Raw genomic sequence first — 16,871 nt, forward strand, 5'->3', positions numbered from 1 at the left:
ACAACTTGCCACAGCTTCACGACAGAAACGAGGTAGGGGCAGAGGGAGTGGTCAGAAAAATAATTAAGTATGAGAGCACAACTGATATGTACAAACACATAATGGTGCTTATCACTGATGCACGGATGGTCGTGTATAGAGCGGGGTCGTTTTGAGATTTTCAAAAGCATTGTTTCAGACCACCATGCAGATTACGCTTCAATTGTAGTGCTACATAAGACACAACTTATGGGCCAGCTTTAATGAATAAGAAGATTATAGGTTAAACAAATGCTTTAAAATATATCATATCATGGCTGCATGGACGCATACAAGCTATGTAAAGCGCAATAAAGTGAGGACGCATGAGCTTCTCTTGATGCTTCAGTTCTACATAGATGCTTCAACTGTGCTGCAAAGAAATTTAACCAATGTCTGTGTGTGCAACATTGTCCATTTTAAACTATCTATATGTATATATAAAATTCCTACTGCGAGTTAAGCTACGTAGCACTCCATAACTCTTCCTTTTATTAAGGGCAATTTTTCAAACAATCAACATTATTCATTTTCTGTCTGATGACTTCGTGCCCGCAATTCTTGGTTTGGCTCGATCCCAATTGTGCAGTCCTTATTTTGGAGGAATCAAAAAACATCAACCAAAATATATTTTGGAACTGCTTCTCGGTGATATTGCCTTCCCTCAACTGCCACAGCTTGAGATCAGTCAGTTTATTCAGTTCAGTTTATTCAGTTCAGTTTATTCATTCATTCAAAATACAAAATTCGTAGAATGTAGTATGCAGACGAGGGTCCCAAAGTCAAGCGACTGCAGGGGGACCCTCGGTTAAATATAACAATAAAATTATAATTATAACAGCACGTAAAATACGCAACACAAAGAAAAGTAAACAGTGAACTTACATAAAATAACATCAAGTAAACAAAACAGGCAGTCAGAATGCGACACAAGAACAATAGTAATAAGTTATACAAGTAAGTAAGTCATATAGCGAGTCTAGCGCATACCTAGGACCTACCCTTGAAGAAACTGGTCCGGCTGTGAAATGCTCAGTTTTTTCTCAAATAAATTTTTTGGTTTGAGTTTTCTCACTTCTCGAGTCCCTTCACAATCAAGCAGACCCATTGTTTCCCTTAGTCCTTAATTTTGTTATATTATGAAATAAATAAAAAAATTAATAATGAAAATAAAAATACTAATAACTGTTGCGCAAAAAACACAGTCCCACATACGTACTTGAACGCAATATTGATTTTATTTTGTTTTAGAACCTAAGGCATTAGAAAAGATAGCAGTACAATGAAAACGTTGAAAAAAAAACAAAAAAAATTAATCTTGGCAGGACTCGAACCTGCGCCACTTAGTTGTGCTCGCGTACGTGAACTGAGTGCGTTAGCTTGCTAAGCTATTCGCGCTGAAGGTAGCACGTGAGTTTAAGTTATGAATATAAATTTGTTTTTACACGCTATGTGCTGGCATATTTATGTACGATATGCGATCGTATCTATTGTTGTGTGCATATGTTTTGGGACTGTATATACGGCACATGCTTTTCGCATGTCTTTCAACTATAGATTGCTGCCCCGCCGCGGATGAAAACAAGTATTTTTACACCCACACACAAGCTTGAGCAGTTGAAGGTTGTTTCCCGGGGCTCTCTTGCGATTGAGTCGGCCACCACAGGGAATTAGAGTGATACGCCATTAATCCCTGCATCTAGCTGTATTCCACTTAGTAGCTTTATCGCTTTATGACAAATCGAGCGCGGGGCGCGACGCTATTGCGCACGACCATGCCTCGCGTAGCGGCGACATCAGCTGATTGCGCCGGCCGGCTTGCTTCGATTTGCTTCAGAGCAAAGAAACGTCATACCTTGAAAGATTGCGTACTGCACTATGTCAAAATGTTACTGCTTTGTAGCCATCCTATGATTCATTGAGAATTGATAACTCTGATATCACTACTGTAGAGCTTTGCGTCGGTGACACGCACCGAACGTGAAACCGCACTACGTCTGTCGTAGAAGCAGTAGGAGGCTGTCGTCTGCTAGAACAAAAACAAAACAAAGACCTCCGAAAATATTCATAAGTTGTAACTTGTTTTTTGAATAACCTTTTATCACTTTGAAAGTTATTTTGCCAGATAACATACATTTTTTTTCAGTTTATAGCAGCGACAGATGTTTTTTTTTTATTTTTCTCACACAGATATCTAAGTCAAATCCATTCACAGCTAAAGCCACGTGTTGTTTGTCTTCTTTGTTTTCGTGGGCATGCCGTTTCGGTGCGTGTCTCATGTGTTCGCGCTGCTACACACGAGAGCACGAAATGTTAAATTTACGCAAGGAAGCGCCGTTCCTCGTTCGTGTGATGTGCTAAGATTGCGCCCTATTCCCGCGGTTGTCCGAGTGCGGATCAAGTGCGAGTCGTCCAAGGAATCGGCGGGTTGGGCGGGCGCTCGAAGGACTCCGAGGTGACGGCTGACGCCTGTGGTCGCTTCCCTCAGAACAGTGTGAAAGAAACTAAAGGTAAGAGGGACACTTTTTTATGTAGACCAAGTATGCCACTCAGGGCAAGTGTGTGTTGCTGCACTCGAACGAGGCGTCGTGAAACGGCAACCTTACGCGCCTTTGCGAGTGCGGTTGCCGATTCGCTTTGACAACGCTAACGCCAGCAGAGCCATGGCGCATCGGCGCGGCCTTACTGGAGCTAATTCGAGACAACTGCAGCAACATGCATAAGTATGGTGATCGATTTTTTTCATGTGCAATGTAGTGAGGAAGACGCACACGGCGCTTGCTACGTTGTTGATTAAACGAAGCCTGCAGTGCCATTTGATGCAAAGGAGCATTTTGTTTACGTTCGCAGGCAATACAATTTGTAACTTGGCTCGATTCACCTAGCCAACCGCCTAAGTGGGTTGATTAGCATACGTTCACGGTAGAGCGTTATTATACCCCTAAACAGTGGCGTGTGCTTGTTGAAAGATATAATGTGTGTGCCTAGTGTAGAGAGAGAGAGAGAGAGGTGTTCGTGCAATCTGCATGTGTACCTGCAAGACGCCTTTGCTTGTAACTAATAATGTACCGGCCAGCACCTACATTGTACGCCTGACTTTGAAGAAAACTTGCATGCACAATGTGAGATTTTGTAATCTGCCAGAGTTGCTTTTTATAAAATAATACACTGCCAGCATGTTCAAAATATGTTTCGCTGCTGTGTGGCAGGGGTGCGGTTATCACGCTGTTGTGTAGTTGCTGATGCAAGCACTTATAGTTTTGATGCGTTAATATTTCTCATCTAACTCATCAGGTGTTTGGCTGTTTCAGCACAAACAAGGCAAAGAGAGAAGGAAGACGGGTAATGACAGGACCAGTGCCGACTTTTGTTTGCAGGAGAATACCCATGTTGGTGTATTTATTGTGACAGCCTTTCTGTGTTGCTTTTTTGCCCAATTTATGCAACAACAAAGTTGTCAGCAATATGAGAGAGAACACTGAAATTAGCTTTTAAAGATCATGGTGACTAAATGCCTAGTAACTCACAGCAAAAAGTAACAACAAAAGACATCAGTATGATCAATGTGGATGAGTACAGTCTTGCATCTAAAAAATATATTGTGCAAAATGTTGCCTAAGTAAGAAACCTCTCTATGTTTGCAAATAGTGTGACGTCACTTCGAGCACCGTGCCAGCCATTCCCTCCCTCTGTGCAAGGGCTGGTTGGCAAGGAAGTTGTTTGTGACATTCCTGATAGACCACCGAGATGTATCCGATTCTGATATTCAGGCGAACTTTTGTGTAATAAATTATACAGTTGGCAGTCTGTGCTTGCCCCATACTGTTGTTACTGGTGTTTCTTGTTGTTACTTTGCACTGCTCATTACTACTCACCTACACAAACTAGCCTATCTTGCCGCTGTTTTGGACAAGATGCAGCAGGCAAGTGCGATAGTGTTCCTAACTCTAAATTCTCGAGCAAAATTTATCGTTTCATATTCAGTTAGTTGCATTCATATCAGTACATTATAAGAAATCATTGATTAAACAGGAATCCGTGTTCCTTTACATAATGCTCACAACTTTTTTATCAAATTGAATGGTGTTTAAAAAAACTATGGGTTTTAGCTAAAATTCATGCTCTTTTCTCGAAGAGCTGACCAAACGCTATTGCATGCTTACTTGCCATGAATTGGACTGTGTTCTAAATACATTGCAATTCTTCACCGGACTGCCACTACACTTCACATTGGAGCAACATTTAATAACCATGGATTGATTAATGAAGAACCGAAAGAAAGAAGCGGCAGGCCGGGATACTTGATATTGGCATCCGTTTTGCTACTCAGCGCATTATCATGCAAACTTCCTATAGAGTGGTTATGTGTCTTGCATGTGTGTCTGTAAACCGAGAACTTTGGGTAGAACTATATTTATCTTACAAATGGTTGCAGGACTGTGGAGGCTGTAGGGCTGCTTAGGAATGGTGAAATCCCTGGACATGTGTTCAACCTTGCTGCATCAGCTCCTTGGTGTTTTCACGGCATCTTTACAGATGTGTTGGGTGAGTAAAGCAAGCAGGTTTCAACACAAGGAAAAGTATAATATGGCAGCACCTCTTGTGCGTGCCTTACATCCCAAGTATATCAAATATTTATCTTGCCTTGTGGCCTGTAATTTTTAAAGAGACACTTCTTTTTGCTTTATATTTGAGTCTTGATGCTTCGACAGCAATGTATTTTTGTTTGACAGCAAGTGTTCTTGCACAAATAACTGATCTCAATAATGACAAAACACCCTTCATACTTGGTCCTTAGCATAAGCTAGCACTTATCTGTAGCAGATTCAGTTATTCATTTTTTGCTGGGATGATAATGGGCAAGTAGCAAAGGCAAGTTCAGATTGGAGTGGTCGGTGACGTCTGTTTAGGCTCTGCCATATTGCTTTGCAACCAGAGTTACTTGTGGCTACATATACAATGAAGCCACATGACGTGCATTCTAAATGAGATTACCATATCACATTTCACTGCATCTTATTATGTGCCAAACAAATGCTGATATCATTAGCTTGCCACTATAAAGGGATCCTAAACCAACACAAGGTTGAAATTTAGTCGTGGTGTTGCAGCTGTGTATGACTCTACAATGGATACATAGCCGTGATAATTTGTCTATATGTTGTCGCAATAGTAATGTTACACACATTGTACGATACAAAAGAGGTCCTCGCTTATTTCGCTTTTTTTCGCTATGCTTCTTTCTTGTCTCTTCTTGCCATGTGCTCCTCCTCACTGTACAAGGAGCAAGAGCAGTGGGCATACAAACACGTATTTAAAAAAAATGTTGTAAGGTGAGCACTGAGAAGCTGAACACTTCCAAAAGGCTCAAAGAGGTAAAGGTATTGTTTCTAGCTACTTTTTGGGCACCCATAGCTAGTTGTGCTGCTGCAGTTAAAAAATAAGTTAAATGTTAAAAATTAATTGGAGATGGTTTGGTACCCATAATTGCAGTTACATACAGAACTAGGTTTCAGTGCGTAAGCAAAATCTGTTTACTCTAAATCAATCCTAATGATATCTGAAATTCAGGAAATATTCACAGAAAAGCTCAGGAAAAGGATAAGTGGTTGCCCCTTGAATGTGAAGGAGATACCCTTCTTCTAAAAGGTCAATAGACAGTCTAGTAGTCTCGATATTACATGCACTATAAAATATTCTGGTGTGGTGCTTTTCATGCATGTTATAATGAGAGGGGTTTTTAATAGAACTGTTGTCACTTTGCCCTGCATTGCTGAAATTGTTCACATAGTTATAATACATGCATCACTTGATGCCTTTTGATTTTATGCAAATGATTTGCTTACCCAGTCGGTTTAACTTGATTTCGATAAAATCATAAATGCTCTAAAATTTTTTTTACTATACAGCAGGTTTATTTTTAAAATACGCGACCATTGATGTGAACACAGTTGGTGGCGTGCTTGATTAATCCTTCACTATCACCACTCTAACTACACCTGCTACAGTGCATAGTGTGACAAAAGTAATGGTACTTAACATTACTGGCAGTATACACTTTTATGTCTCAAAATGTGTTAAAAAGCCTGGTAAAAATGTGTGTACGTTTTTTTTTTCGCTCCAACTAAATATTCCGGTCTACTCAAAATATCTTCCGCTCTTTTAAGGTCCTCAAACTATTAGGTGTTCAAAAGAAGTATCAATGCCATATACTTTCTTTGTCAGCCTACTCACCACTCTAATAATGAGAATTACCCGACAACATTACCCAGTAAAATAAAGGGATGTTATAAAAAGTAATGTCACTTCAATTGTCAAAAAACGTTGCCAAGTTACGTTTTTGTTCACTTTTCTTCTCACAATTTTGTTAAAGTTACTTTTGATAACATCCCCTATAGTTTGTTTGGCATCATTTTCTGCTAGTTCTCATTATAATGTGTTCAACAAAGACAACAAACCCTTAAAATTATAGTTCTTTCCTTTACTCATGAATCTGAAACAGCGAATCTCAGTAATCTTAGCGGTGTGTGACTTGTTTTTTTTTTGATCAGTTGTGCATGTGTTCAAGTACATGCAATCAGGTGGGAGGGCGAACTATTGCCTCCTCCTGTGACTAGCAGATTTTCTGAGAACGGACAGATGCATAATGCTGCCAAAGAAGTATAGGGATATTGGAAGTAATCGTAACGTAATTGCAATCGTAATGTAATTGCCAGTAGGCAAAAAAAAGGTGTCCCACACTCGCCTTAGTGGTAACAGGCAGCGCTGACTGACCCTTCCATGTATAAATGCACATATCATCATCATCATCATCATCATCAGCCTGACTACGTCCACTGCAGGACAAAGGCCTCTCCCATGTTCCGCCAGTTAACCCGGTCCTGTGCTTGCTGCTGCCAATTTATACCCGCAAACTTCTTAATCTCATCTGCCCACCTAACCTTCTGTCTCCCCCTAACCCGCTTCCCTTCTCTGGGAATCCAGTCAGTTACCCTTAATGACCAGCGGTTATCCTGTCTACGCGCTACATGCCCTGCCCATGTCCATTTCTTCATCTTGATTTCAGCTATGATATCCTTAACCCCCGTTTGTTCCCTAATCCACTCTGCTCTCTTCTTGTCTCTTAAGGTTACACCTACCATTTTTCTTTCCATTGCTCGCTGCGTCGTCCTCAATTTAAGCTGAACCCTCTTTGTAAGTCTCCAGGTTTCTGCTCCGTAGCTAAGTACCGGCAAGATACAGCTGTTATATACCTTCCTCTTGAGGGATAGTGGCAATCTACCTGTCATAATTTGAGAGTGCTTGCCGAATGTGCTCCACCCCATTCTTATTCTTCTAGTTACTTCAATCTCGTGGTTCGGCTCTGCGGTTATTACCTGCCCTAAGTAGACATAGTCTTTTACAACTTCAAGTGCACTATTACCTATCTCGAAGCGCTGCTCCTTGCCGAGGTTGTTGTACATTACTTTCGTTTTCTGCAGATTAATTTTAAGACCCACCTTTCTGCTCTCCTTGTCTAACTCCGTAATCATGAGTTGCAATTCGTCCCCCGAGTTACTCAGCAATGCAATGTCATCGGCGAAGCGCAGGTTACTAAGGTATTCTCCATTGACTCTTATCCCTAACTGCTCCCATTCTAGGCTTCCGAAAACCTCGTGTAAGCACGCGGTAAATAGCATTGGGGAAATTGTGTCCCCCTGCCTTACACCCTTCTTGATTGGTATTCTGTTGCTTTCTTTATGAAGCACTATGGTAGCAGTTGATCCCCTGTAGATTTCTTCCAGAATGTTTATATATACTTCATCTACGCCCTGATTCCGCAGTGTTTGCATGACGGCTGATATTTCTACTGAATCAAACGCCTTCTCGTAATCTATGAAGGCTATGTATAGTGGTTGGTTATACTCTGAGCATTTCTCTATTACCTGATTGATAGTATGAATGTGGTCAATTGTTGAGTAGCCTGTTCGAAATCCTGCTTGTTCCTTTGGTTAATTGAATTCTAATGTTTTCTTTACTCTGTTAGCAATTACCTTTGTAAATAGCTTGTATACTACAGAGAGCAAGCTGATCGGCCTGTAATTCTTCAAGTCCTTGTCATCTCCTTTCTTATGTATTAAGATGATGTTAGCGTTCTTCCAAGACTCTGGTACTCTTCCCGTCAGGAGACACCTCGTAAACAGGGTGGCTAGTTTTTCTAACACAATCTGTCCTCCATCTTTCAGCAAATCTGATGTTACCTGATCCTCACCAGCAGCTTTGCCTCTTTGCATGCTCTCCAAAGCTTTTCTGACTTCTTCTATCATTACTGGTGGGGTGTCATCTGGGTTACTGCTAGTTCTTATAGTATTAAGGTCGTGGTTGTCTCGGCTACTGTACAGATCTCTGTAAAACTCCTCCACTATTTTAACTATCCTATCCATATTGGTAGTTATTTTGCCTTCTTTGTCCCTTAGTGCATACATCCGACTTTTGCCTATCCCAAGTTTCCTCTTCAATGCTTTGACACTTCCTCCGTTTTTCAGAGCGTGTTCAATTCTCTCCATGTTATACCTTCTTACATCGCATACCTTACGTCTATTAATCAACTTCGAAAGCTCTGCCAGTTCTATTTTGTCTGTTGTACTTGACGCTTTCATGATTTGACGCTTCTTAATTAGGTTCTTCGTTTCTTGGGAAAGCTTGCCAGTGTCCTGTCTAACTACCCGGCCTCCAACTTCCACTGCACACTCCGTAATGATACTCGTCAGATTATCATTCATTGTATCTACGCTAAGGTTGGTTTCCTCACTAAGAGCCGAATACCTGTTCTGCAGCGACACTCCGAATTCCTGTACTTTCCCTCTCAGTGCTAGCTGATTGATTGGCTTCTTGCGTATCAGTTTCTGTCGTTCCTTCTTCAAGTCTAGGCGAATTCGAGACCGTACCATTCTATGGTCACTGCATCGTACCTTGCCAATCACTTCCACATCCTTAACGATTCCAGGGTGTGCACTCATTATAAAGTCTATTTCGTTCTTATTTTCGCCATTAGGGCTCCTCCATGTCCACTTGCGATTTTCTCGTTTTCGGTAGAAGGTATTCAAAATCCGTAAATTATTGCGTTCTGCGAATTCTACTAGTAGCTCTCCTCTGGCGTTTCTAGTACCGATGCCATAATCTCCTACTGCCTGGTCTCCAGCCTGCTTCTTCCCTACCTTTGCATTAAAGTCGCCCATCACCATAGTATACTGTGTTTTTACCTTACTCATTGCCGATTCCACGTCTTCATAGAAGCTTTCAACTGAAGCGTCATCATGGCTGGATGTAGGCGCGTAAGCCTGTACTACCTTCATTTTGTATCTTTTATTCAGTTTAATTACGATACCTGCCACCCTTTCATTAATGCTATAGTATTCCTCTATGTTGCCCGCTATGTTTCTGTGAATTAGGAACCCCACTCCCAGTTCTCTTCTGTCTGCCAAGCCCCTGTAGCAAAGGACGTGCCCATTCTGTAGCACCGTATAGGCCTCATCTGTCCTCCTAATCTCACTGAGCCCTATTATATCCCATTTAACACCCTCTAGCTCCTCGAATAGTACAGCTAGACTTCCCTCACTAGATAAGGTTCTAGCGTTAAACGTTGCCAAGTTCAGGTTCCAATGGCGGCCTGTCCGGATCCAGAGATTCTTAGCACCCTCTGCTGCGTTGCAGATCTGACCGCCGCCGTGGTCAGTTGCTTCGCAGCTGCTGGGGACTGAGGGCCGTGAGTTATTTGACGTAAGCATGTGGGAGGTAGTGGCCAGATACTGCACCAGGGTGGCCAATCCTTCTCTGGTGAGGGAGTGCGTTCTCGGCGGTGTTTGCCGGTGAGGCCGCACCCCAGGCCTCCTAATGCAGTTCCATCAACACGCGGATTTTTTTTTTGTTTTTTTAATCCGGTTGGGAACTGCGCGGTACCGGGATTTGAACCACGGACCTCTTGCATGCGAGGCGGATGCTCTAACCACTACGCCATCGCTGCTTCAAATGCACATATATACCGTACAAAATGGAAGAGGCATGGCCGCCATGGTAGCTCAGTTGATAGAGCATCGGACATGTTATTAGAAGTTCGCAGGCTCGGTCCCTGTACAGGGCAGGTTATCTTTTTTTTTCCTGCCCCGCCACGGTGGTCTAGTGGCTAAGGTACTCGGCTGCCGGCCCTGCAGGTTGCGGATTCGAATCCCGGCTGTGGCGGCTGCATTTCTGATGGAGGCGGAAATGTTGTAGGCCCGTGTACTCAGATTTGGGTGCACGGTAAAGAACCCCAGGTGGTCAAAATTTCCGGAGCCCTCCACTACGGCGTCTCTCATAATCATATGGTGGTTTTGGGACGTTAAACCCCACAAATCAATCAATATCTTTTTTTCCTTCTACTTTTCTTTCTTTACAAATACAACACTTCTATTCTTCATGAAGATTTTCTGGTGTAAAAAAGGTACCTTATAATCTGAAGAGGCAAACAGAATGTGCCAGTGTACGAGTTAGCTCTTGTAGTGGTTACAAGTAAGATATGTTTTGAAGAATAAATCATTCTGCCACTTGCCTAAAGAATGGCTACAGGACATGGCACTGGATGCACTTTGTTATTTTTGAATCAAGCTATCTTGTATTCTATTTTTATAAATTACATGGGATACACATGACGGTATCACACACTTTAACGCCACAAAGATTATGCATCGAACAATGCTATAAATGCGAAATTGCCTAAGGATAAGGTGAAAACTGCACCCTCAACGAGAATGTACAGAAAGCACAGGGTGCAGGCGTTTACTTCTGCCCGTGCTTTTCAAGTGCGAGCTGTTTTCACCTCGTTCTGACCAACTAACTAGATTGAGATGTGTTGTTATAGTGCAAGAGGATGCTCCACGGGAAACTAGGTTTGTCTCAAAGTCAGTGTGTGTCTTTCAACCTATATGGTGCCCGGTTCAAGAGTTCATGCAGACCAGATCGTGTAAAACAGGACCGTGTAAAATGGACCGTGTAAATAAAATAAAATGGTCCATGTAAATAAACAGGATCGTGTAAAATGTCGTTTTCGTGTGCAACTGTAGTTGTGGTTGTGCTGAATGACCTTTCTTTATATACACTACATAACAAACTTGCTTCTTTAGAGTCGAGTGCATCTTCGGATCGATTGTAAATGTTTGCATATGCGAGGCCTCAAGTTTTATAAGAAATTCCTCAGTGCGCCACGAGGAAATGTGTGTTCAGCGAAAATTTGTATATCATTATATACAACTCTTAAAGCCTAGTCTACAACTTTATGCAGGTTGACCTTGAGCAGAAAACGAGGTGCGGCAGCAGCCCCCAGAAAAGAGCAAGCTCGCGAAGCTCTCTTCGACAGGAACAGCAAGGTCACTGTGTGGCATTGAAAACCATTGCAAGGAGTGCCTTATCAGTACACTGTGCTGCTCTTTCATCGCAGAAGACGAAGTTGACCACTCCAGAGGAACTTCACGCTGTGTATTGTGAGTGCTTCAGTGGTTTTGTTTTTGTCCAGCCAGCAGTTAAGAAATCATGTGTCAGATTCAGCCAGGATGGCTAGAGCGAGTCGGGCAGGCATGTTTGGACATTTGTCTAGCCAAGTAGTGCCAATTTTCACACTGGTCCTGTTGGAGTTACTGCCACAATCACAGAAGCTACGTTACCTCTCTAAATGTACAGATGTGTCGGGGAAGATTAGCTGCATTAGGTTTTTCTATAACTGATAGCTGCCAACATTCTTCATTATACAGGAGTTTTGTTCCTCACTTATGGGTCTAAAGCCCTCTACAGAAAAAATGCAACACGTCTACTTCCAGAAGACTCGAAGGCCCTACTTGTAGGTTTTTTCGGCTTGTATCATAAGCACCTCGTTTGGGGTACATGAACATTTTATAAACATGTACAGCAAAAATTTTGGGTGGCTGGTCGTTTTGTCGTTATCTTGTTCCTCGCAGTATTCTTAAGCATGTTGTGCATTACGTTGTCAATCTGGTTCATGTGCATAGAAGACATTACGAAGTTTCAGGCTACAGTATAAAAAGCCTGGAAGCAAGCTATCAATAATTTTTTAACAGAGTTGCTTAATCTGATACATGATACATCACTAAACTTTCGTGCGTATTCATCAATGTAAGCTCGTCTTAGTGCTATCCAAAATGAAGATGTGAGTCGACAGATGGAAACATCTAGTGGGGTAATCAGGGTGAACAGTAGAAGTGCTTCAGACAGGCTGGCCGATGTTGCGATAGGAGGACCTATTTTTTAGAAGTCACCTTGTCATCCTTGGCGTGTTAGTTTAAATGGGGTCAGTATTGACATCATCTTTTGGTATAGGCGTGTGTGCCTGTTGGAAATGTTTGTCTGAAAAAAAAACCTATAACGCAGAAGAGTGCAGCCGTTGCTTCTTTTCAAGTTAGGTTGCGCTGATACAAAGTGTTCTCCTGTCGGAGGTTGGGGGTAAGGGAAGCAAAAAAAAAGATAAATGATAGAAAAGAAGAAAAAAGAAGAAAGAAAAGGGGAATGCAAAGTAAAAGTAGTGCTACACTGCTCCTACTTTGCATCCCCCCTTTTCTTCTTTTTTTTCCCTTGTTTTCTTTTTTCACCTTTTTTGTTACATTTGCATTGTCCCATCTAGTGCATGAATCAATGACACATGGCTTTGCTATAGCAAAGATGCCTATGTGGTGTTGGATTGAGCAGTGCATTGTACTTCATTTAGTTAATTACAGACTGATCAGTCTTGCAATAAGTGCTTCCTGTCTATCACCACACATGTTCAATTGAAAAGTTTGTGCTTGGCTCTTAGTATGCTGGTATATAGCTTGTGTCTTGGACTACTCAAAATGAATGTTATTTTGCTGCTGTTTATGGTAATGAATTTATCCAACATGAAAATATCTTGCCTTGTGAACTTTGTCGGACCTGCCTTTCTTTTTCTTTCCTATGCAGGCATTGTATGTGAGGGAGGCAGTAACAGAGAGGTGATAGCTTGAGCTTCGGAAGAATAAATGCTGGCAGTGAGGCAATTACGCATCAAACATCCCAGCCATTTTGCCAACCGTCCTAAATGTGTTTTGAAAAAAAAATATTGTGCTCGTTTACTGTATTTTTCTGAAAATGCTAAAGTATATCGCAGCAAAATGCTAAAGTATATCGCAGAGAACAAAATATTAGGCCACGTTGGTGCCTTCTGAACTTCCCAGGATGTCGTCTGGGTGTTGTTTGTAAAAAGTAAAGTGTTTCAAAAATACTGCCTCTTCTACACTAAAATCGGTCTTGGTATTAAGTAAAGGTGATTGTGTGTAGTGCATGAAGCTCAGTAATATTAGTGCAATTTTTTCGCCACATCAAAAGCAAGGAAGCAGTTCTCTTTATATGGCAAGTTATATGATTACACTTTGTCTTAAAGTAGAAATGAATTTTTGAAGTTTTCTTATGATGGCTGTTTTCTGCATTTGATGTACGACAGCTTCCGTTCCGAAGTTCCCCATGGCCCTACATAGGAGACTTCAAAAAGCATTTTCCTCATTTAGACAAAAATTGTAATGATAACACTTGCCATGTAACAAGAACTGTTTATTTGCTTTCAACTTACATATAAAAGTAATTTTCAATTAGACAAACACACAGCTCAAATTGCATCTCAATGTGGACAAAAACGATTATATAGTGATATTTGTAATCTGGACCTTACATTATTTTTTTTCGTAAAATATAACTTCTGTGCAGTGAGTATTTGTGGCTCAAATATTCATACAAAATGCAGTATTGCCATACAAGAAATGCAAACAATAAACAGTTTGGCTGAATTCTTCAAAGCCTATGTAGCAGATAAATTGCACTAATGTTACTTGACTTCAAATTCTTTAAGAAGCATCTTTACTTAATATGTAGATCAAATTGGATATGGCAAGAAAAAGTGGTACATTGAAATTTTTCTCACAAATAACACCCGCACGACATTCTGCGAAATTCTGAAGGTACCCACGTGACCACTACTCTTTTCTCTTCAAAGCATTTCTGCAAATAACTATTTTCAGAAGAGTAAATTACCATCATTTTTTAAACTATACATCTGTGATGGTCGCCAGGCAGTATGGTTTGTATGTTTGGTGTAGAATAGCCCAGTGCAAAAAACAACAAATGGCTGAGCATCCTTTGACGCTCGGGCAATTTCGAAAGCATTTGTTTGTTAGCAGCAATTCAGTTAAGCCCTTGTCTTTATGCTTAGGCCCAGAAACAAAACACAAGTAACTAAAGTAGTCCTAAGAGTCATGTAGTCTCACTGTTCCAAGGCTTGTGGAGCCTAATTTAGTGCAAGCTTCACCATTTTTTAAAAAATTCAGATTCAACCAACAGGTTTTGGAGGCACAGTGCATTTTCAGCTAACTTGTTTCACACCAGTTACTTAGATAAAAAGCGGAAAGTAGAGGTAAAAATACCATTTTAAAGGCATTGTAGGTAATAACAAAAAGGACTGCTTTCTTTTTTTGTGTGGTGGTTTGCCTGAACGCTGTGCTTTTTGTGGTATAGTTCATTGTCTAGTGAACATAGGCCTTAAAAACTAACATTAGCCATGTTGAGGTCGATTTCTTGGTTATAGTCATAGTAGCCATATAAATAATTATGACTTCAAACTTGATTGTTTTTTTGAAGATTTTTTCTTGCATAATGATATTTGAGAGTCTCAGTCAATTTTGTTATAAGAAAACGTGATGTCATAATAGGGTCACTTTTTGTAGAGTCGTTCAGTTCTACCTTACCTTTTACATTCCTAATAGAGCAGTTATTTTCAATATCGGTATTTAAAATGGAATGAGCATGCTGTATGTAGTAAGGTGTAAGCACACACAGATAGCACATGCACCCAACTTTTCTGTTTGCAGTTTATTTCTGTTATTCTTGATTTATATGTGGGGTTTCACGTCCGAAAACCACTATATGATTATGAGAGACGCCGTAGTGGAGGGCACTGGAAACTTCGACCACTTGGGGTTCTTTAACGTACACCCAAATCTGAGCACACGTGCCTACAGCATTTCTGCCTCCATCGGAAATGGAGCCGGGGTTTGATACCGCGACATGCGGGTCAGCAGCCGTATTTCTGTTACTTTTGCTCCCCTATATGTGTGCAGTTCGGTTATAGTTATCTGGATTGCACAGATTTTTAATGGCACCTGCCTGGTCCTGCTTGCTTTCATGGTGATTTTAACCTTCATAAGTTGCAAAGGTTTAACTCTCAAAATTGTTCAAGATGCCAATTTTGTGCACAAAGTGTATAGTATAAAGGCAGCAAATGTACATGCACACACTATTAAATGAACATTGAGAGCTTTCACTTGCAGTTCCTAAAGTTTTACTGTGCAGGAAGCGTTTAAATCATAATTTCATAAGGACATATTAATCGATTATCTCTACCATTGAAAATCGTGACAACCTAGTTATTTTCACTGTGATAAGCATGCTGTTTTTTTGATGTGGCAGAACTAATTTATACACTCATTCCTTCTATTATTCACATATGCATAACATGAAGGATTGTGTGCCTTAAATTTTCAGTTTCATTCTGTGTGTTATATTTCTTGTGCATGTAAACTATTGTGCTAACATGTGTCTCTGACATTATTTGTGCCAATTATTTTCATTTCCAGGTGCCTATGAAGGACACATAAGTTCTATCGCAGTGACCTTCGAAATTTACAGTGGTGCCGGAGCCTCAAGCAGCATTTCGCCGATCTCCACAAGGCATTCATGAGATAAACACAGCGCCACACTTTCACAGTGCTATGATTATTATTTATGTTTAAACAATTCGTTCTAAAATTGCTGTTACATTGTGCCACCATCCTGTGGCTTAGGTGGAGCTCGTGAAATTGCGGTGCAGTCACCTGATTTGTGTACGATCAACACTGCAATGTCACTATTCACAGCTGGAGCATACAGACACATAAAAAAACATATTGATTGTAGCAGGGCTGATGTGTATATTAATGCTTCTCTATTGATAATAATAACATTATAAGTTCTTTAAGTCTTGCTTAGAACACTGCATTAATGTGTTGCAATGTAACCACCATTTATAATCGCTAGCATGTTTAGTAGTTTTGTAATGTATTTTATTTAAAAGGTAATTTTGCTTCCGCATCACGACAATTAGTAAGATGCCGATGGTTCAATCCCTCATCATGCACATTTAAGAAATATTGTGATTTGTACACAGTATAGCATGTACTCAAGATGTGGACGTCTATTCAATTTACACATTATATTGCTTTGCACTAGATTCAGACGTAACATGCACACATTTCAGTAATTTCCGCATGATACGTCTTTCCATGGGATGCGGAGTCCGCATCATACGTCTTATGCGGAGTCCGCATCATACGTCTTCCATATTCCAATAATTCCGTATGTGAGGTCTCCGCATCTTACGGAACGTTTCAGTAGGGAGAGGATGTGTAATCGTGGTTAGCAGGTTGAGATCATTATCTGATCTGATGGGCACGAAAGTAAGCGGTCATTTTTTTTTCATGGTGCCTCATGAGCCGAAAGCTGGGGTCTACTTAGTTTTCTAAGCCTTGTTAACGACTGTCCAATGAACCAGAAGGAAGGCGAAATGGTGAGCCGCAAACACATTGGGCGTCTTTTTGACGAATAGCCCCGCATGTCAGCTAAGGCTACACAACAATACCCTACTGAAACGTTCCGCATATACGGATCCGTACATACGCAATTATTGGACTACGGAAAGCCGCATCATGCGGAAAGATGCGAACATCCGCTGCTTACGGAAAGCGCCATATCATGCGAAAAGATGCGGACATCCGCAGCTTACGGAACGC

General features: G+C 41.0%; 1 protein-coding gene across 2 annotated transcripts in view; it reads left to right on the top strand.

Annotated features, from left to right (window-relative positions):
- Positions 1 to 2,236: 2,236 nt before the first annotated feature.
- The window catches only part of LOC142767677 (uncharacterized), a 79,453-nt gene continuing 64,818 nt past the window's right edge, over positions 2,237 to 16,871 (top strand). The window contains exons 1-4 of one of the 2 annotated variants that reach the window (XM_075869848.1): positions 2,237 to 2,528; positions 4,454 to 4,563; positions 11,315 to 11,513; positions 15,681 to 16,638. In XM_075869848.1, the coding sequence (XP_075725963.1) occupies positions 4,483 to 4,563; positions 11,315 to 11,513; positions 15,681 to 15,784 (384 nt within the window). In that variant the 5' untranslated portion in view covers positions 2,237 to 2,528; positions 4,454 to 4,482 and the 3' untranslated portion in view covers positions 15,785 to 16,638. Of the gene's footprint in view, positions 2,529 to 4,453; positions 4,564 to 11,314; positions 11,514 to 15,680; positions 16,639 to 16,871 lie in introns of those variants that run through there. The other variant, XR_012885094.1, reaches the window with a different exon arrangement.

Source organism: Rhipicephalus microplus, chromosome 7 (assembly GCF_043290135.1).
Source record: "Rhipicephalus microplus isolate Deutch F79 chromosome 7, USDA_Rmic, whole genome shotgun sequence".
Classification (NCBI taxonomy): Eukaryota; Metazoa; Arthropoda; class Arachnida; order Ixodida; family Ixodidae; genus Rhipicephalus; species Rhipicephalus microplus.